Genomic DNA, 21,106 nt, shown 5'->3' with positions numbered 1-21,106 from the left:
GAGCACGGCCGATGGAGCGATTGGTTATTAACGTTACTGTAGAGAAGCAGAGCAGGAGCGAGTGTTGAGGAGCTGAGCACGGCCGATGGAGCGATTGGTTATTAACGTTACTGTAGTGAAGCAGAGCAGGAGCGAGTGTTGAGGAGCTGAGCACGGCCGATGGAGCGATTGGTTATTAACGTTACTGTAGTGAAGCAGAGCAGGAGCGAGTGTTGAGGAGCTGAGCACGGCCGCTGGAGCGATTGGTTATTAACGTTACTGTAGTGTGAAGCAGAGCAGGAGCGAGTGTTGAGGAGCTGAGCACGGCCACTGGAGCGATTGGTTATTAACGTTACTGTAGTGAAGCAGAGCAGGAGCGAGTGTTGTGGAGCTGAGCACGGCCGCTGGAGCGATTGGTTATTAACGTTACTGTAGTGTGAAGCAGAGCAGGACCGAGTGTTGAGGAGCTGAGCACGGCTGCTGGAGCGATTGGTTATTAACGTTACTGTAGTGAAGCAGAGCAGGAGCGAGTGTTGAGGAGCTGAGCACGGCCGATGGAGCGATTGGTTATTAACGTTACTGTAGTGAAGCAGAGCAGGAGCGAGTGTTGAGGAGCTGAGCACGGCCGATGGAGCGATTGGTTATTAACGTTACTGTAGTGTGAAGCAGAGCAGGAGCGAGTGTTGAGGAGCTGAGCACGGCCACTGGAGCGATTGGTTATTAACGTTACTGTAGTGAAGCAGAGCAGGAGCGAGTGTTGAGGAGCTGAGCACGGCCGATGGAGCGATTGGTTATTAACGTTACTGTAGTGAAGCAGAGCAGGAGCGAGTGTTGAGGAGCTGAGCACGGCCGATGGAGCGATTGGTTATTAACGTTACTGTAGTGAAGCAGAGCAGGAGCGAGTGTTGAGGAGCTGAGCACGGCCGCTGGAGCGATTGGTTATTAACGTTACTGTAGTGTGAAGCAGAGCAGGAGCGAGTGTTGAGGAGCTGAGCACGGCCACTGGAGCGATTGGTTATTAACGTTACTGTAGTGAAGCAGAGCAGGAGCGAGTGTTGTGGAGCTGAGCACGGCCGCTGGAGCGATTGGTTATTAACGTTACTGTAGTGTGAAGCAGAGCAGGACCGAGTGTTGAGGAGCTGAGCACGGCCGCTGGAGCGATTGGTTATTAACGTTACTGTAGTGAAGCAGAGCAGGACCGAGTGTTGAGGAGCTGAGCACGGCCGCTGGAGCGATTGGTTATTAACGTTACTGTAGTGAAGCAGAGCAGGAGCGAGTGTTGAGGAGCTGAGCACGGTCGCTGGAGCGATTGTAAAACAAACACACGGCTCGCGAGCACCGGGACTTTTATTATGACGGGACGGGACACAGTCGCCGGGCGCCTGCACTGATCCGCTCTTCCGGTTATGATTATAAGGTAACGCAGCTCTGTTTATCATATTAGATACATTTAAAGGGTTACTTCAGCGATTAGCATATGGCTTTGTATCAGTAGAAACCCTGGAGAATATTCAAATTATTGTGCTTTCCCCTCTCATATCTCCCTGAGACGAGAGATTTATGCATTTTATTTCTGGAAAAATTCCTCCTATGATGCAAAATGACGATTTTTGCATCATAGGAGGAATGTTTGCCCAGAGGCTAAAGACTACAGCCAGCAGAGGGAGCCATTTCCGCATGTTTTGAATCCGGCATTGGGGGATGGGAGATTACACTCAGCTTGTAGGGAGAGCTCAGCTTGCAGACAGGATCATTTAAACGGAGCTATGGTGAGCAATGTAAGTCTTTTAACTTCTCAAATTCATTTCTATGAAAGTTAAGCTTGTAAAGGCATGAACTGAAATGCGCCAGACTGAACTTGCGTTGTGAATGTATGCCGCGAGTGTAGTTGCGATTACCTCAGCTCTCATCACTCGTGCAGTTAGTGCTCAGTGCTGTGATACTCGCGCGGCGACTCACTCATTATATTGAACAGACACGTTCAGTTTTTAATTGTAGTGTCTTCAACTCAGTCACAGTAATGAAGTTGGTGGTGTTGGGAATGGCCTCACAGGGCAGCGAAGCATTCTGGGAATTGTAGTCTTTCATCCCCATGGGACAAAAATACATTTTCTGTCTTTTCTCAGTCTAGAAGGCACCAAATTCAAAAATAATTTCACATTTCTACTGCATTGATGACCCAGTTTAAATACAGATTCATCTTCCCAGCGCTGAAGTACCCCTTTAAGTGTGTTTAAAACAATGTTATGGCGTTACTCCGTGCGTTCACTTGTTCACACTGCTAAGAGTAAAGCGCTCCTGCCAAATAAAAGCCGAAACCGAGGGTAGCGCAGATATGACGCGATTGACAGGCGACTCCCTCAAACGCTACGCTGAAACGTCCCGGTCCTCAGTTAAAATAGCAATTTCTCACAATTTACAAATAGTTGGAAACATTTGGGATATTGTAGGAACTCAACTGAACAAAATATATAACACTGGCCTAGTGGTTTTTGGATATTTTACTGCAAAAATACTACAATTTTAAGTGACCCTTTATTTCATTAATATATTATTTGCAAGTACTTCAATACAATTAAGCAAAAGTAAGATAAAGCTAAAAATTCTTACATTGTATCCTAAACCGATTTGTCTGTCCATACTAAGAGGAAAAAAGCTAAATCTCAATAAGAGTACATATTTGAGGTGTCCCATACAGTTAATCTTGCATTTTGGACCAATTGTGGGTAATTGGCAGGACTATGCAGTGAAACACGAGAAATACGGCTGTTGCGATCGTGGTTTTTTAAGACAGAAACTCTGATTAACATATAATGTATGGCTTGCTAGAATCAGACTGACATCATCACCACAGCTCCGCCCCCTTCTGAGGAAACACAAGTCTGAGCAAATATCTGCAGCAATGACACGAGATCTGGAACATTCCTTCCTGATGAACATTACATCCGGTTCCCACGGAAGATTGAACGGCTGCCATGGTTATCATATCCAGGGGGCAAGATTATTAACTCATCATCTCACTCCACAGAGAGAGAGAGAGAGAGAGAGAGAGAGAGAGAGAGAGAGAGAGAGAGAGAGAGAGAGAGAGAGAGAGAGAGAGAGAGAGAGAGAGAGAGAGAGAGAGAGAGAGAGAGAGAGAGAGAGAGAGAGAGAGAGAGAGTCATTAACAGAGAAAAGGGTCACGAGGGAAAGACCACAAGAAAGAAAATCTGACCAGAAGAGCAAGGAGGAGGCAAACAAATGGATATTTCTTAAAATAGATATCATTATTAATTTCCTTGTAGGCACATATTAACACACACAATAGGACCTAAAAATCATTCAAAATAAAGTAATTTATGATTATCCATTAGTTGGGTCTGTGCTCTTACATTGTCTGAAGAGAATTTCAATAGTGTATATTTGCTTTTCACTAGCAGGACATTAATGCATAAAACATGAACTAAAAGCCTAAAAAAAACTCCCTTATTTTCAATTGATGGGGCCTTTAAACCTTTTTAGCCACAATGTTAATTTGGCATACTGGTTAAAGGAGAGAATTGGCCAAGAAACATAAATATACTGTTAAAATAGTTAGCTGCAGCGCTAATACACACATCCTTTTGTCTGCCTCTCTCTTTGTCTCTCGCTCTACAAACAGAACTGACCCATTATATAGTTAACATGAGCCAAGTCAATTACTGAGAGGTCACAAGATAACAGAGGCGGGTGAAAATGCCACAGGCATGTGTGTGTGTGTAGTCTATTCATTAACTGGAAACAGAAACTGGTGTTCAGTCGGTGGAAAATCATCCTGAAACATTTGTTCAGCCCTTTTGGTTTGCAAAGGCAATCATGTACAGACTCAGAAGTTGCGAATGTTCTGTGATAGTCACTACTCTGTTGTGTCAGGAGGACTGACTGTCTTCGCTGTACTTGCGTCTGCCTTAAAGACATGTCATTACAGATCACATCACACACACACACTGCACCTTCCCCCACATAACATGAACATACGATTCATATTTTTCAATTCATAAATATTTGTACAATGCTTTCCACAATATCGTGTCAGGAATCTGTCTACTAGAGAGGACCCAGATGAAGAATGAGCAAGAGGGTGATGTTTATTGATAGTCTAGGCACAAGGAGAAAGGGAAGGTGTGAAGACGATCCTAACAGTAGGACAGGGCACGTGGCAGGAGAACAGGCAGGTAAAGATGGGGCTGAGATCAGACCTGGGTGATGTTAGGCAGGAGAACTGAGGATATGAGGCAGCACCAGATGGACTGACAGTACTGGAGATCAGGCAGCGGCTTAAGCAAACCAGAGGCTTGACACTTGGAGCCATAACTGAAGCTGCACCAGTAGAGCTGCCAGGCATAGAGAAGCAGCGGCCAGGGAAGAGCAGGAACCAACGATACACAAGACAAGACTCAAGGTGACAAGACGACAAAAGATAACAAGAGCAAAAATAAAACGACTAATGAGACTATGACTAGAGAAACTAAGCAAGGGAGCTAGAATGATCACTGGACCTTAACAAAGAAAACTAAGGGTGCGTTCACACTTGTAGTTCGGTTCGTTTGGTTCGTTTGGTCCGGACCAAAAAACAAAAACAAACATAATAGTACTGGTCCGCTTAGCGTTCACACGGGCATTTTTAACAGCGAACCTAAAGTTACCGAACCAAAGGCACAGGGAGACGGTCACAACCTGATTGGTCGGCTTAAATGACGTAGGAGCTCGTTTACCGAACATTCAAAACAATGCTGTGTGCGGATTACACGCGCGGGCATTTTATGCGTGTACATATGGCATTATTTTTACCAGAGAACTCATGAAGAGCTCATAAAGTGTTCAAAACATTCAAAACAGCAGCAGGATTTCCTCCGTTGTGCAGAAAAGAGACGGCCGTTCTGTCGTCTGTACCTGCTAATAATGGGCAACACAGGAACTTTGATGAGAAGAGCCAGGTCTGCTTTTTGTGCATTTTTTCTAGCATTTTCGAAACATGCTCGTCTGACCAAATATTGATTAGGCACTTCCTCGTTGCTCCACGTTTGCCCTTTAACGTTAAAGTTACTCATTTTGGATACCTCGATCTTTCCGCGTCGTCAAATCAGCTGCATGCGTCGCATCTTGTGACATTATACGTCCGATTTTTGGTCCGTTTACATGCCTTTGGTCCGTGTTGCGTTCATATATCAATCGAACCGCACCAGAGTTCGTTTGGAAGCGGACCGAGACCCATCTTTTTAGCGGTCTCGGTCCGCTTGTTTGGTGCGCACCAGGGTTCGGATGGCAGCGTTCACATATGTTCAAATGAACCGCACTAACCGAGCAACCGCACCAAGGTTCGTTTTAATCGAACCAAACATGACAAGTGTGAACACACCCTAAAATAACAACAAAAAAACAACTAAATAACAGAAATATACAAATAAAGGACATAAAGGAAATTTTAAAAAATGAGAGCAACTAGGCAGGGAACTGACAAGCCAGACCCACATCAAGATGTTTGGTCTGGAAACTCTCCATTGACGGCTCAATCCGAGGGGCGGATAAACGGCTGTCTGTCAAACTCCCTCTGCACGCGATAACTTGGACTCTTCTGAACTAATGAATTTGGGGCCTACTGACTCGGGCCCTCCTGGACTACTGGATTAATGGGCTTGGGACCGCTGAAAGAAGGGCATTTTTTTCCAACAGATTTTTGAGTAAAAACTTTTAGAAATTGTTAACTGTGCCACAAAGATAAGGATTTGCAAAAATAATGACACATTATTTCCATCTTCCACTGTTTGGACAAATTGCGTAAAAAAGTCTAACATACAGTATGCTAGTCGTGACCAGCAATACGTTTTCAGCAAGGAATACTATTTAGCAAGTTTAAAAAGTTAGCACATGGACAAACACAATGCAAAAATGTAGCTTTGCAAAGGTTGCCAGGGAAAATCTGCAATGATGGTGAAGTACGTCAGAAAAGGAAAACTAAAGAATGTGAGATAATTGCTGGATTTTCACATGAAATTATACTGTGCAATGCAAACAGATAGTCAGAGTGAATGACTGTGGTCAAACACAAGAGACACGCTGCTTTCATCATGACCCATGAGATGACAGAGAAAACAAAGAGAGAGAGAGCGAAATCATTACCAGAGTTATGAGCAGATCAACACAATAAAACTGAGACAATAAGATATATCACTCCAAACACTTTATGAAGATGCAAAGCTCACTACCGCTCCACGAGACAGCAATATTAAATTCACAGAAACAGTGAACCATTTGAAAATTACTAAGGTTCAGTATGTCAACTTCTTGCTCAACTAACAGTTTGAGTTTACAGTAGGACTACCTGATCACTGGAAAACTATTGAAGAGGGCATACAAATGGGCAAAAGAGGTGTTAGAAGTGTTTGGGAACCATTTCATTACTTTTCATCACTTAGGGTGCGTTCACACTATTCATGTTTGGTTCGATTAAAACGAACCCTGGTTGCTCGGTTAGTGCGGTTCATTTGAACATATGTGAACGCTGCCATCCGAACCCTGGTGCGCACCAAACAAGCGGACCGAGACCGCTAAAAAGATGAGTCCTGCTTCCAAACGAACTCTGGTGCGGTTCGATTGATATATGAACGCAACACGGACCAAAGACATGTAAACGGACCAAAAACCGGACGTATAATGTCACAAGATGCGACGCATGCAGCTGATTTGACGACGCGGAAAGATCGGTGTATCCAAAATGAGTAACTTTAACGTTAAAGGGCAAACGTGGAGCAACGAGGAAGTGCCTCATCAATATTTGGTCAGACGAGCATGTTTAGAAAATGCTAGAAAAAATGCACAAAAAGCAAACCTGGCTCTTCTCATCAAAGTTCCTGTGTTGCCCATTATTAGCAGGTACAGACGACAGAACGGCCGTCTCTTTTCTGCACAACGGAGGAAATCCTGCTGCTGTTTTGAATGTTTTGAACATTTCATGAGCTCTTCATGAGTTCTCAGCGAGTAAAAATAATGCCATATGTACACGCATAAAATGCCCGCGCGTGTAATCCGCACACAGCATTGTTTGCATGTTCGGTAAACGAGCTCCTACGTCATATAAGCCGACCAATCAGGTTGTGACCGTCTCCCTGTGCCTTTGGTTCGGTAACTTTAGGTTCGCTGTTAAAAATGCCCGTGTGAACGCTAAGCGGACCAGTACTATTATGTTTTGTTTTTGTTTTTTGGTCCGGACCAAACGAACCAAACGAACCGAACTACAAGTGTGAACGCACCCTTAAAATCAGTTCATTACTTCTTTAATAAAAGCCCTTTAACACCAAGGTTTACTAGTTAAACCTTTGTTCCTTTTGTGAAACTGGTTTTCTAATCGTGGTAAGAGCAGCAGCCTTTCAAGAAATTAACTTAATTAGCAATTAAGTGTCTATTTTTCTTCTCTTCTTCAATTGTATTAGTTGTTATGCTAATGTAATTGTCACCATGATTTGATTTTATTAAACAACAGAATCATATTCATTTTCTAATAAACAAGAAAAGTGATGTCTAAATCAAATGTAAAACTCAAAAATGTATGTATTATATCTGTCTCCCAACATATGTTAATTTATAACCATTCAAAAGTTTGGCTTCAGTGAGACTGTCAGATTGGTCAGCATTAAATTGGGTGTCAGTAAAGACATTTATAATGGTACAAAACATTTCCGTTTTAAATAAATGCTATTATTTTGATCTTTCGAATCATCAAACAATCCTGAAAAATAAAAAAGTATTACAGTTTCCACATTGATAATATTCATGTTTCTTGAGCATCAAATCATCCTAGTATTAGAATTATTTCTGAAGGATCATGTGACTAATCATGCTGAAAATTATACTGTATTTTTTAAGAAATATATGTTGCCTTATGGTAAAATCAATCTTTTGAATCGTACTGTATTAGCTTGGCCTGAGTCAACACGTAGCAATCATTTAATACATTCTTGTTTTTGTTTGAAATCTTGCATAAGTTAATTTTTTTAATCAATTTATGAACCTTATGTAGTCCTGTGTTCCGGTTTATATTTCTACAGGATGAAGGTAAGATCTTATGGCTTTATGAATGAACCGCTCCTTTTAAAATCTTCCTGGTCTACTGACATTTGTAATGACGTGCTTCAAACATTACAATGCTTGTGATCATTTTCTTTGACTCTACATTAAGTAAATACAGAGCTACCGTGAAAACAGAAGGTCAATCACACTATTCCAGATGGCTGCGCGTTTCTCTGGCGCATAAGGTTTATAACACTGTAATACTTCATCTGTTTCCTGGAACGACCCTTGTAATGTGTCTGAATGCAGAGCTCATCCGGCATGAATGTCAGAAACAGATGTGAATATGAGGACAAGAGTGGGAACTTTCTGCACACACTCACAAACACATAAAGCTCCATTATACACACACACACAGATGCCATCTCTTTCTGACATTAGTTCCTTTAAGCTTTTTTGCCACTTATGTGCGAGTGTGTGAATAGGGTTGTGTTCGTTTGTTGGCAAGTTGTCCTACTTTCTTGTCTAAAATTTGCAGCTCCTCACCAGCAGGATAAAGGTCAGTATGAGGAGACGATGGAAGTGTGTGTATGTGTGTGTGTGTGTGTGTGTGTGTGTGTGTGTGTGTGTGTGTGTGTGTGTGTGTGTGTGTGTGTGTGTGTGTGTGTGTGTGTGTGTGTTTGTGTGTGTTAGTGACCTGATTTATCAGTGCTCAGTTAAAGAATAAAGATGAGCAGAAATACACAAAATTATGAAGATATGCAGAAGAAAAAGAGATGTTGTGATCACAAATTAAGAACTTGTTTGAGTTAAACTATGTCCTAATTATACTAATTTTCGAGGGCTGGGCAATCTATCAGTCACATGACTTCCCTTAATAGCAAACCACAACCATCCAATCAATTCTCAAATGACAAAACCAAGCCCCGCCCTACATTAGTTCTTGCTTCATAAGCGTTTCACTCCGCGTATATGAAAGCTAAATGCTGCCTTTAGAGGACACATTTCAAGGTAGGAAGGCATCAAGGCATGTCTGAATCCAAAATCCGAAAGTCCGAAGCCTTTTGCCAAACTTGCTCTACTCCCTTTTCCTATCACATATCAGACCGGAAGGGCATTTATTTTTAATAAAAATTAATAAAATATTAGAAAAGTGGAAATAAAGCGTCTAACGTGTTTAATAACACAGTGGGGCAAAAAAGTATTTAGTCAGCCACCAACTGAGCAAGTTCTCGACTCGTGGGGACCTAGTGAATGACCTGCAAAGAGCTGAGACCAAAGTAACAAAGCCCACCATCAGTAACACACTACGCCGCCAGAGACTCAAATCCTGCAGTGCCAGACGTGCCCCCCTGCTTAAGCCAGTACATGTCCGGGCCCGTCTGAAGTTTGCTAGAGAGCATTTGGATGATCCAGAAGAGGATTGGGAGAATGTTATATGGTCAGATGAAACCAAAATAGAACTTTTTGGTAAAAATAACTCAACTCAACTGTTTGGAGGGGAAAGAATGCTGAGTTGCACCATTCCTGCTGTGAAGCATGGGGGTGGAAACATCAAGCTTTGGGTCTGTTTTCTGCAAAGGGACCAGGACGACTGATCAGTGTAAAGGAAAGAATGAATGGGGCCATGTATTGTACGATTTTGTGTATAAAACCTCCTTCCATCAGCATGGGCATTGAAGATGAAACATGACTGGGTCTTTCAGCATGACAATGATCCCAAACACACCGCCCGGGCAATGAAGGAGTGGCTTCGTAAGAAGCATTTCAAGGTCCTGGAGTGGCTTAGCCAGTCTCCACATCTTAACCCCATAGAAAATCTTTGGAGGGAGATGAAAATCTGTGTTACCCAGCGAAACCCCAAAACATCACTGCTCTAGAGGAGATCTGCATGGAGGAATGGGCCAAACTACCAGCAACAGTGTGTAAAAACGTTGTGGCGACTTACAGAAAACGTTTGATCTCTGTCATTGCCAACAAAGGGTATATAACAAAGTATTGAGATGAACTTTTGTTATTGACCAAATACTTATTTTCCACCATAATATGCAAATAAATTCTTTAAAAATCAGACAGTGTTTTTCAGGATTTTTTTCCTCATTCTTTCTATCATAGTTGAAGTGTACCTATGATGAAAATTACAGGCCTCTCTCATCTTTTTAAGTGGGAGAATTTGCACAATTGATGGCTGACTAAATATTTTGTTGCCCCATTGTAAGTGTTTATCGGTTAGGGGTAGGTAAACAAACATGTGCTGAATTATAAAAGTCAGTGGGTCCAATATCATGGGTCGTAAAAAGTGGGTGGGTCTTGTCCCGACGCCCATAATTATGACCAAAGTCTTCCACTTCTGATGGAATTTCTAGTGAGAAGTGACTATTGTAGTAATTAAATATTGGCTTAGTTTTCTCTAAAGCTCGCTCTATTTCGCTGTAGATCATTTTCGTGAGGTACCTTCATGCACAAATGCTGCTTGTGAAGTCATTGTCTATAAGGCAGCGAGGCAAGTCTCAGAGAGAGAGAGGGCACACAGCCAATATTTATAGGGAAAGTAATTGCATTATGTGCATTATGTATGTGCATAACAGTGCATTATGGGTATTCTCTAGCCGTTGAGCATACATTGGTTGTATGCTCATTGTGGGATTGAATGAGTGCACTCGATAACATCCACTATGTTTTCAAACCCCACTACAAATGGCTGTGCCCTCAAATAGTGCCCAATTTAAGGCTATAGGGGGCGATTTCAGCCAGTGTTTATTACTCAAACCAGTGTTTATTTTATTCAGCTCATCATTATCTGACATACTGATTGAATCAATAAGGAGGAGGAAAGAACAACATCCTCTTCAGGGACTTTATTATCTTCACACAGACTGACAGCTTGAACTCAAAAACAAACACAGGTCAATAATGTGCGCAATCTTGGTTCATGGCTGATCATTCATGTCTGTGACTGCGCTAAAATCACACTTCTTATCCATTTTATTTCACAAAACACTAAAGACAGCTATTTTCTGAGACTTCCCTTTCATTCGCCGCTACAGGGAAACAACTAAAAGATTAAGAAAGTGCAGTAAAACAGTAAAACTGAGTTTATGATCATGATAATACATTAAAAGAATATGATAATAAATACCACTTTGCAATATCAAGCAGCATAACAGACTGTTTTTGTTCAGCTAAATATAACTGAGCAAAAACACTGGAAGCCTCACACACTCGTGACAAATAAAAAAGGTAATTGCAAGTTTTTTTATCTAAGAATTGCATGATATAAAGTGGCAGTTGCGAAATAGAAACTCACAAATGTGAAATAAAAAGTCTCAATTATCTTTTAAAATGCTTTATTCTGTGGTGGAAACTCGCTTTTCCATAAAATCATTGCTATTATATAGACAAAACAATAACTTTGTAACTTTGAGTCGTAAAGTCATATATCTAGAGACTTGTGGGTGGGATCATCTGACTTGGGCAAGTTAGTTACCACCTAGTCTTGCGTAGCCAGACCTTTCCTGTGCGTTCACACCAGGGATGGAAATTAACTTTTTTGTCCACCGGTCACTGTGGCTGGTGGACTTCAAAATCTACCAGCCACTCAATGTTTTAACCAGCCACTTTCTTGTTTATAACCGATAATGTGTAACTGCACGTGAAAAATTAATACTACAAGCTCTACAATACTTAAGCAGTTTATTTAATCTCAAGTCTCAATGAAATGCTGACATTTTCTCTTATACACACACAAACCATTACCTGATATACATTTCATTAAATGAGTAGGGCTCTGTGCGCTCTTTTTTAAAAAACATTTTTTAACCTGGATGTGGCATTTGGATGATTTGTGGTCTTTTATGGCTTCCAGTTTTAGGTTTTTAGTACCAACAATGAAACTACTAGCTTTGGAATCTTCTGAAGCGTGTTGACGACATACCGAGCCGAACATTGTCAGTAGGGATGCACAGAAATAAAAATTATTGGCTGAAACCGAAACACTAGAAATTAAGAAATTATGCCAATTATCGATTGCATTTATGGCTAATGCTATGACTGTGTAACTTTACTAAAAATCAGGGCATTACAATTCCATTAATTAATATTAAAGTTTCAAGTAATAAATCAATTACAAATTATGCAAATATTTATTTAGCACATTGCAACAACCAACAGTATAAAATAAAATTCAAATTAAAATGTGTTTTGTTCTTGACCTCACTCATGTGTACATTAAATAATAATGTATTGGCCTACTGGCCTGCAGAAAGGGTACAGAAATTGAATAAAGTAATCAAATGTAAAATAACTGCATATTTAACTGTTTAAATTAAAGATTAATCCTTATTAAAGCAGTGCGTGATGTCCTTTTGTTTGACATTAAACAGAGCAGTAAAGGCTACTGCCCCTTTAAGACCTAATAGAGGGATATGCTCGTCTTTCTCGACTCTATACAGTTCACTTAAGGTACATACAGACTATGTCTGCTTGGATACTCATCAAGATGGACATGTTGACATACTTTTTTAGTTTGTCCGTTTAAGCGCAAGACTTGAAAGAGAACTCAATATTTGCGCGCTGTGAGACGAGTGCGCGCTTTCGGATGATGCACAGTGACGGATCTTCTCTCAGCGCGCGCGAGTTCTTATTCACGCCTTCTGGCACTACATCTGGGAAATGACGGCGAAAACGGCCGGTCATTTCTCTATGGGTCATTTTCGGACATACGGCCGCACTCGCATGCATTGAACAAAGTTTACGAAGAGGGGAAACAGTAGGCCTATGCTATTTTTATTTACCCGCCACAGTGGCCGGTAGGTGAAGCGAGTTTACCCGCCACAGCTCAAAATCACCCGCATTTGGCTGGTGGCGGGTGCTAATTTCCATCCCTGGTTCACACCATCGCCGGCGAGAGCGTCAAAATTCGCTCTGGCCGCCCTGCCAACAACTCTGTAGAAAGATTTGTGGACGCGTTGCCGCTCTGATGTAGATCGAATGCTTGGTCTTTTTTAAAGCTGTATTTAGTCCGCAAAGCAAACAAGCATGTTGACTGACCACAAGTTAACCCTCTTCATGAAATCGTTTAAATGTGAAAGTAAGAATGAATTGCAATCCCGCTAAAAAACAAGCGTTCTAGCGCCTTCTCCTCTATTTGGCTTGGGAACTAATGTGGAGGGAATGTTTAGGGGTGTGAAAACGTAAATTTGATAAAACAGACCGGAGTGCATCTATAAATTATTAATTTATGAAAGTTTACTGCTACAATGTAGCCACAAAATTCACATACTTTTGAAAATCCAGCGTTTAGTCGATCCTGGTGGTCAGCGCCCATTGTCACAGTTGTAAACATGAGAGTGTTCTTCCACGAGGAAGTTTGGCTGCATTTGATTCTAGGTGGACTGTTAAAGGGGGGGTGAAATGCTGTCTCATGCATACTGAGCTTTTTACACTGTTAAAGACTTGGATTCCCATCCTAAACATAGACAAAGTTTCAAAAACTAATGTTGGACGTTTGATGGAGTATTTCTGTGTTAAATATACTCCTTCCGGTTTCTCACAAGTTTCAGAGAGTTTTTTTCGAGTATGGGTCGGCTTGACGTCGATAGAGCGGAAGGTCCTTGTATGGGCCGTACGGGCTCTTCTCCCGGTAGGGTGCGCGCGCGCGTGACTAGCGCAAGAGAGGAAATGCACGCCGTAAACACTCTCAGGAGCAGATCCAGTCGATCCAGGCGCCCCGCTCCACTTTATTCCTATGGGTGACGTCGAGCGACTTCAGTGCTTCAGCACAGCAAGTCACTGCTGTCAGGACTTCACCAAATCACACCAAAGAAGTGTGTTTTTGACGGAGCGGTCCCAGCGGTAAAGGTTCGGTCCTGCTTTGGAAGCAGCCGGTGAGTAAATCTTCTTCAAATGTCTGTGCTGTCGGCTATCGTCACGTGAGTAAACATCAGTAAACGACACGATCGCGTGCTTCGTCATTCAAATGCGCTAACGTTACTCCATTGTTGTTCTCTGTATAACGTTACACTAGTCTGACGTGCAAAACCGTTTTGCGTGCTACTGCTAAGGTTTAGTCGCATACAATAGTCCATAAACCGAATCATGTCCTCATAAACTGCGAGTAAAGACACACAAATGTTGACAGTCCACTAAATACAGTCCATACCACAGAGACGGACGTCCTGCTGTTGCTGTTTCTCCTGTTCAATTTATTTCAGCCTCCGGATCTGATTCTGGATCATTATCTGTATTAGCTGAGCTCGATAGCCATGGGCTTCTCCACGCTTGAGGACGTCACCGCTTTGCGCTCGTCATTCTTTAGCTCCGCCCACGATACGCCTCCAGGCGCTCGTTTTTTTCCGGAAAGACTCGGTACAGCCCATATTTCTTTTATAAATATGATAAAACTAAAGACTTTTCGGAGATATGAAGGATGCAATACTACTCTATAGGTACTCAAGATTGACATGAGATTGACTGAAACTGAGTGTTTCACCCCCCCTTTAAAGAACACAACACACACGTCTTCGAGGACATCCTGTAGGATTCAACAAATCCGAGGACAACTCTGAAATGTAAGTGTTTCCAGATAAGTGTCAAATGCATCAGACATTCAGCCAGCGGTCTCTGGGCATGAAATCTGAGGCCGAGACTAGCAACCACTCAGCACATAAGCAGCTTTTCCGCCGCGGGAACCTTCCCCAGGGACTAGGGACTTTGGGGTGGTACTCTGTGTGTTTTGACCGCAGGGACCGGGGTCTAATGAAGTTCCGGGTAAATATTTCCTCAAGTTTCTTAAAACGGCCCTGCTTGCAAGGTAGTACTTTTTCAAAGTTCAGGAACTTTCGGGGGTGTGACTTGGGCCCAGAACATGCTGATTGGTTTAGCTCAAGCAGCACTTTATTTCAACCTAAAAGTCTGTTGCCTTGCATGCAGTTTGCTACTCAAATTAACAATACGACTGATGGACTGTCAACAAGATTCAGGCTTTATTAAGTTTATTCGTAATCTTGATGGTACATTAAGCCCCGTTTCCACCAAAATTACCCGGAACAATTTGTACCAGGAACTTTTTTACAGGAACTTTTCTCCCCCCCAGACCTGCAGCTGTCTGCGTTTCGACCGCGATCTAAAGTTCCAAGAAGATTAGGCAGATTAGTCCGGTGATGTAGGACTGCGCGCGACTGTTCCTCCAAGCCAGTGACGGACAGTAATCATTTTTAAGTGTACCGATTGAAAGATTTAGTGGACTATTTACATGAGACGTTATCTAAACCGATCTGGTGTTTACATGTGATGACTTTCAATCGCAATCATTTTGTCACATGCAGTTTGTCTGCCGCATCAAAAATGTCGCCGCTGTTTTCTCCAGCAGCTGGAGTGTGTTAACTGTAGCCATAGCAACTCTTAACGGCCACCAGGACTAATACAGTATTATTTATAGCTATTTGTTGTAAAGTGTAATAATCATCTCAGATAAAAAAAATCTTCTGTCAGGAGCGGTTAAAGGAAAAACTGCCTGGGGCAATATACGCTGTGTAATTATTCCAACATTATCTTCATAACTTACGAAATAAAAAGTTTACCCCTCAGAAAAATTAACTTTCCATGAGCACGTCAACATGAGCGCGGCGCGCACTGACACGTCATGAAAGGACACTTAAAAGTAATCGGTCAGGTCGTTTACATGGTGAAAAAAAATTAATAACGAGTATGGAAGAGATTCAAGCTGTGCTGCTTTTGCTGGTTATGTATAGGTTTACTAAAGAGGTAATTAAGAACGACAGAAAAGAGCACTAATATGCAGATTCAGCAGCATATTCAGAAAGCTTGTAAAGCTAGATTTAAAATGACAATGTATATTATTATCAGCTATTACGGACATTGAACGTGAGATGGCTGAGACGAACGCGCGCCATCAGACAGAGAGCAAGACTGATATTTACTGAACGTAGACCGAACCTCGCAAAAGACTTTTAAAAATGCCGGTTGAAATAAAATGCTGCGTCAGCTCAACCAATCAGCATGTTCAGCGCCCAAGTCCCGCCCTCGAAAGTTCCTGAACTTTGAAAAAGTACTACCTCGCGAGCAGGGCCGTTTGGAGGGGGAAATATTTACCCGGAACTTCATTTAGACCCTGGTTCCTGCGGTCTAAACACACGAAGTACCACCAAAAGTTCCTAGTTCCTGGTTACAGTTCCTGTGGTGGAAACGGGGCTTTAGACTGCAATGGAAACGCAGACAGCAACAGGTCTAAGAGAAAATGAGTTTCTGGGAAAAAAGTTCCTGGGAAAAATTGTTCCGGGTAATTTTGGTGGAAACGAGGCTATAGTAAAGGGCACGCTTTTCGGACGCAGCCCAAGTGAAACGCTCAGAAAACCCTAAATATTCCATAACTACACCATGGCTGTGTGTGTGTGTGTGTGTGTGTATGTGTGTGTGTGTGTGTGTGTGTGTGTGTGTGTGTGTGTGTGTGTGTGTGTGTGTGTGTTGGGTAGGTTTAGGGGCAGGGGCAGTTTGTACGGTATAAAAACCTTTACATCTATGGAGAGTCCCCACAAAGATAGTGAACCAGACGTGTGTGTGTTTGTGTGTGTGTGTGTGTGCAAGAGTTGAAGTCCAAAAAAAAAAAAATCAAACCTTAGAACAATAAAATATCTCTCAGTGCTCTGTGGTTCACACACTTCTGCAATGTTGCAGGTTACAAGAGAAAAATAACATATCATTTAAGATTTTGGCATGCTGGAGGTATGCTTACAGACATGCTCTATATTTATCCACAGAATAACTAAACACCTTCATGAAACACTCTCACATCCTCCACAAATCAGAGTCTCAATCACGCCTACAGCCAATAAAACCAGTCCCACAAAACCTATTAATAATCACATCATGTTCAGTATTCTCTACTATATCGTAAAGCTGCACGACTGATCGGTAAAAGACTGCGATCTCCATTCAAACACACACACAATCGTATTCCTAAATGACAGCGATTCGCCTGTGTCTATTAAACCTTTGACTAGATCACACCAGGACATTCAGAGAGAGCAGCTGTCATGTACAGATACTGTATTCAGCTTCTCAAACTGTATTATTTGTAAAACAAATTTTGCTGAAAAAGTGGCTGGCACTATTACATTCTATAACACTCAGCTTTTTCAATAAGCGCCACCTACTGTCAGGGAGTGAATGGGCATTTTAGTTTAGCCCATCTGCCATTTTTTAAACATTAGCCTAAAAAGACAAATCCCATGTGAAAATCAGACGATATATGTCCGTACATTCAACATGTCCTCCAACCAATACGCCTATATAGGTTGTCACTTCCTTGAAATATGACCCACGGGAGCGTTTACTAAAGATGTGCTCCTATCGACAGCAGGTCATTTTAAAGCATTTTCCCCTTTTATCTGCTTAATATTTCAGGTTTTGCATAGCTCAGTAGGTAAATCATGTGATCATGCGATCGTGAGTTCGATCCCAGGGAACACACGTGCTCATAAAGTGTGTATACTCTATAAATCTCTGGGTAGGTTTAGGGATGGAGTGGGTGTAGTTGTAAATTAATAATATATATTTTTGCTAAATGAAAATATGACATATGGCGATAAAAAGTCCACACATTGCATTAAAACACGCATTTTGATTGGTAATGACAGTCATACGTCATGACGTGAGACGTAACCAGACACTGTCATTATTTTTTACGCCAGCTAGAGGGCGCATGACTTTAAAACATAAATATAGGTCGTAATAAGGGGCTTGAAAAACGACCTATAGAGTCGCATTTTTGGAGGACAGTTTGGTGCATTGGAAGAGTTTTGCTGTATAATGCCTCACCGATATGTGGAAGATCTCCTGGGAGTCGTCCAGCAGCTGGACCCTGATGGGCAGCAGGCGTCCCGGGGGCATGGCCGGCGGTTTGTGCCCCGGCTCCAGCGTGCTGATGCCCAGAGTCTCTGGAGCCCCTAACCTCTGCCCCGCCAGCGACATCTGGCCCTGCTCCACCATGGTCTCCCTCTCTCCGCCTGCAAACACACACACACACACATCAGTCCCACTTACACAATGTGAGGCACAATGTTGATTCAGGTTTTGGCAGCAGTGCAGGGGCCAAATGTCCCCATAAGGATATTATTAATCACTTAAAATTCCCCTATTATAGGAGTCTCCTACAGCAGGTTTGTGTGCAGACATTAAAGGGTTACTTCAGCGATTAGCATATGGCTTTGTATCAGTACACTGTAGGAAAAAAATATATATATATATATGTTTTTTGTTGGTTTAACTTAAAACAGTAAGTAACCTGGTTGCCTTAAAATTTTGAGTTTATTGAAATTAAAAATTTGAGTTGATACAATGAAGGAAATTTGTTTAATAAATAGAATATGTGAATATCTGTCTATCTGTTTATACTTCCACATAAAAAATGTGATAAATCATGAAAATAGCACTATTTGGCATGTTTCACTGCGTCATCAGAAATAACACACACAATTACCCATTATGCTCACAAAATCTTTTAATAATCTTTTAATAAAGGTTGTCGAATCTCCAAAAATGTGCATTGTATTGACTCAAAATTTTAATTTCAATGAACTCAAAATGTTAAGGGAACCAGGTAACTTTTTTTCTAAATATTTTTTTTACAGTGTAGAAACTAGGGATGTCCCGATCCGATCACATGATCGGAAATCGGCCCCGATCACGTGATTTCAGACTCGATCGGAATCGGACGTTACATCCCGATCCGGACTCGGAAATAATGTATATTCTGGGGTGAGCTGAGCATGATGACGCATCAATAATATGGTTTGTAACTTGAAAATAATGCTTTATGTATGTTTCTGTAGATGGATACACGTGCTGGCTCCTCGGTGATACATTACAACAGCGCTAATATCACCCATGTATATTCGCCAGAAGACGCGAATGAGAACGCAATATTGAGTTCTCTTTCAAGTCTTGCGCTTAAACGGACCAACTCACACAAGAAGTATGTCAACATGTCCATCAAGCAGACATAGTCTGAATATGCCGTAAGAGGACTTTATACGGTCGAGAAAGACGACGCAGAGCCCTCCATTAGAGTCTTAAAGGGGCAGTAGCCTTTACTGCGGTCTGTCTGTCAAACAAAAGATGAGGAATCACTCACTGCTCTTGATTGAATAGCTTTTGTAAGGATTAGTCTTTAATTTAAACAGTTAAATATACAGCTATTTTACATTTGATTAGCCAACTTTAGTCAATTTCTCTACCTAAAAACTAATGTTAACTAATAAAAAAGTAATAAAAACCTGAAAAGCATTGTTAATTACACTTCAATCAAATTACACTTCAATGAATTACACTACAATGATTTATGTCATTGTAGGCAGTTATCATCAGGATGATTTCATTTCAAGTGTTCGTTTTTTAAATAAGTTTAGTATTAGTTAGTTATCTGATGCTATAAAAACGGCTGTGTGATGTCATGATTGACAGCTGAGATCGACGTCTTCTCTGAGTGAAGTTGTCACTGAGGCACTAACAGATTTTTTCAGGATTTTTGGGAGCAGATTATTTAATTTAATTTCCATAACTGTTTATTTCACACCAACGTTATTAATTGTTCTGCATCTGTGAGAGTATGGGTGTGCTTTTGATATCGCGTTCCTGCTCTGCTCAACTCCGGTCCCGGACTTTTTTATATTTACTGTTGCACTAAAATCCAAAAGTGAAGAATTTGTGATTTATTACTTGATTGTTCAAGCTACCTCACAGAAGTGCTCTGTTTGTTAGAGTTGTTGAATGTTAAAATAAGGTGAATAAAATAAAAAATAAGGAACATCCTGGTTCGTTTTTTCGCTCTTCTTTATTCTTTTTTAATGTATTATCGGCAGATACTCAAAATCAAATGACTCGGACTCGAGGGCAAAAAAACCTGATCGGGACATCCCTAGAAGAAACCCTGGAGTATATTAGAATGAGTGTGCTCCCCCCACAGCCTTGTAGAGCAGTGGAGCATTCTGGGAATTGTAGTCTTTCATCCCCATGAGACAAAAATACATGTTCCGTCTTTTCTCAGTCTAGAAGGCACCAAATTAAAAAATAATTTCACGTTTCTACTACATTGATGACCCAGTTTAAATACAGATTCATCTCTCCAGCGCTGAAGTACCCCTTTACAAACACTTTAATTGTCTCATAATATCAATGCATAATCAGCTCTTTACTCACAGTGTCTGAAACAGGTCGATAAATAATTCAGTCTCTATAAACCCATCTTTCTGAGACCTGCTCTGATTGGTCAGATGACCCAGTCTGTTGTGATTGGTCTATTATGCTCTGATTGGTCAGATGACCCAGTGTGTTGTGATTGGTCTACTCTGCTCTGATTGGTCAGATGACCCAGTGTGTTGTGATTGGTCTACTCTGCTCTGATTGGTCAGATGACCCAGTCTGTTGTGATTGGTGTACTCTGCTCTGATTGGTCAGATGGCCCAGTCTGTTGTGATTGGTCTTCTCTGCTCTGATTGGTCAGATGGCCCAGTCTGTTGTGATTGGTCTACTCTGCTCTGATTGGTCAGATGGCCCAGTCTGTTGTGATTGGTTTACTCTGCTCTGATTGGTCAGATGGCCCAGTCTGTTGTGATTGGTTTACTCTGCTCTGATTGGTCAGATGACCCAGTGTGTTGTGATTGGTCTACTCTGCTCTGATTGGTCAGATGGCCCAGTCTGTTGTGATTGGTCTACTCTGCTCTGATTGGTCAGATGGCCCAGTCTGTTGTGATTGATCTACTCTGCTCTGATTGGTCAGATGGCCCAGTCTGTTGTGATTGATCTACTCTGCTCTGATTGGTCAGATGGCCCAGTCTGTTGTGATTGATCTACTCTGCTCTGATTGGTCAGATGGCCCAGTCTGTTGTGATTGATCTACTCTGCTCTGATTGGTCAGATGGCCCAGTCTGTTGTGATTGATCTACTCTGCTCTGATTGGTCAGATGGCCCAGTCTGTTGTGATTGATCTACTCTGCTCTGATTGGTCAGATGGCCCAGTCTGTTGTGATTGATCTACTCTGCTCTGATTGGTCAGATGGCCCAGTCTGTTGTGATTGATCTACTC

General features: G+C 41.7%; 1 protein-coding gene across 1 annotated transcript in view; it reads right to left on the bottom strand.

Annotated features, from left to right (window-relative positions):
• Nucleotides 1–21,106, bottom strand: part of LOC137074993 (FERM, ARHGEF and pleckstrin domain-containing protein 1) — a 67,230-nt gene that overhangs the window by 43,581 nt on the left and 2,543 nt on the right. The window contains exon 2 of the mRNA XM_067443114.1: nucleotides 17,842–18,029. Within this exon, the coding sequence (XP_067299215.1) occupies nucleotides 17,842–18,012 (171 nt within the window). The 5' untranslated portion in view covers nucleotides 18,013–18,029. The remainder of the gene's footprint in view (nucleotides 1–17,841; nucleotides 18,030–21,106) is intronic.

The sequence above is a fragment of the Pseudorasbora parva genome, chromosome 5 (assembly GCF_024679245.1).
Source record: "Pseudorasbora parva isolate DD20220531a chromosome 5, ASM2467924v1, whole genome shotgun sequence".
Classification (NCBI taxonomy): Eukaryota; Metazoa; Chordata; class Actinopteri; order Cypriniformes; family Gobionidae; genus Pseudorasbora; species Pseudorasbora parva.
The sequence above is the reverse complement of the archived record's forward strand: the minus strand, read 5'-3'. Positions and strand labels throughout refer to the sequence as shown.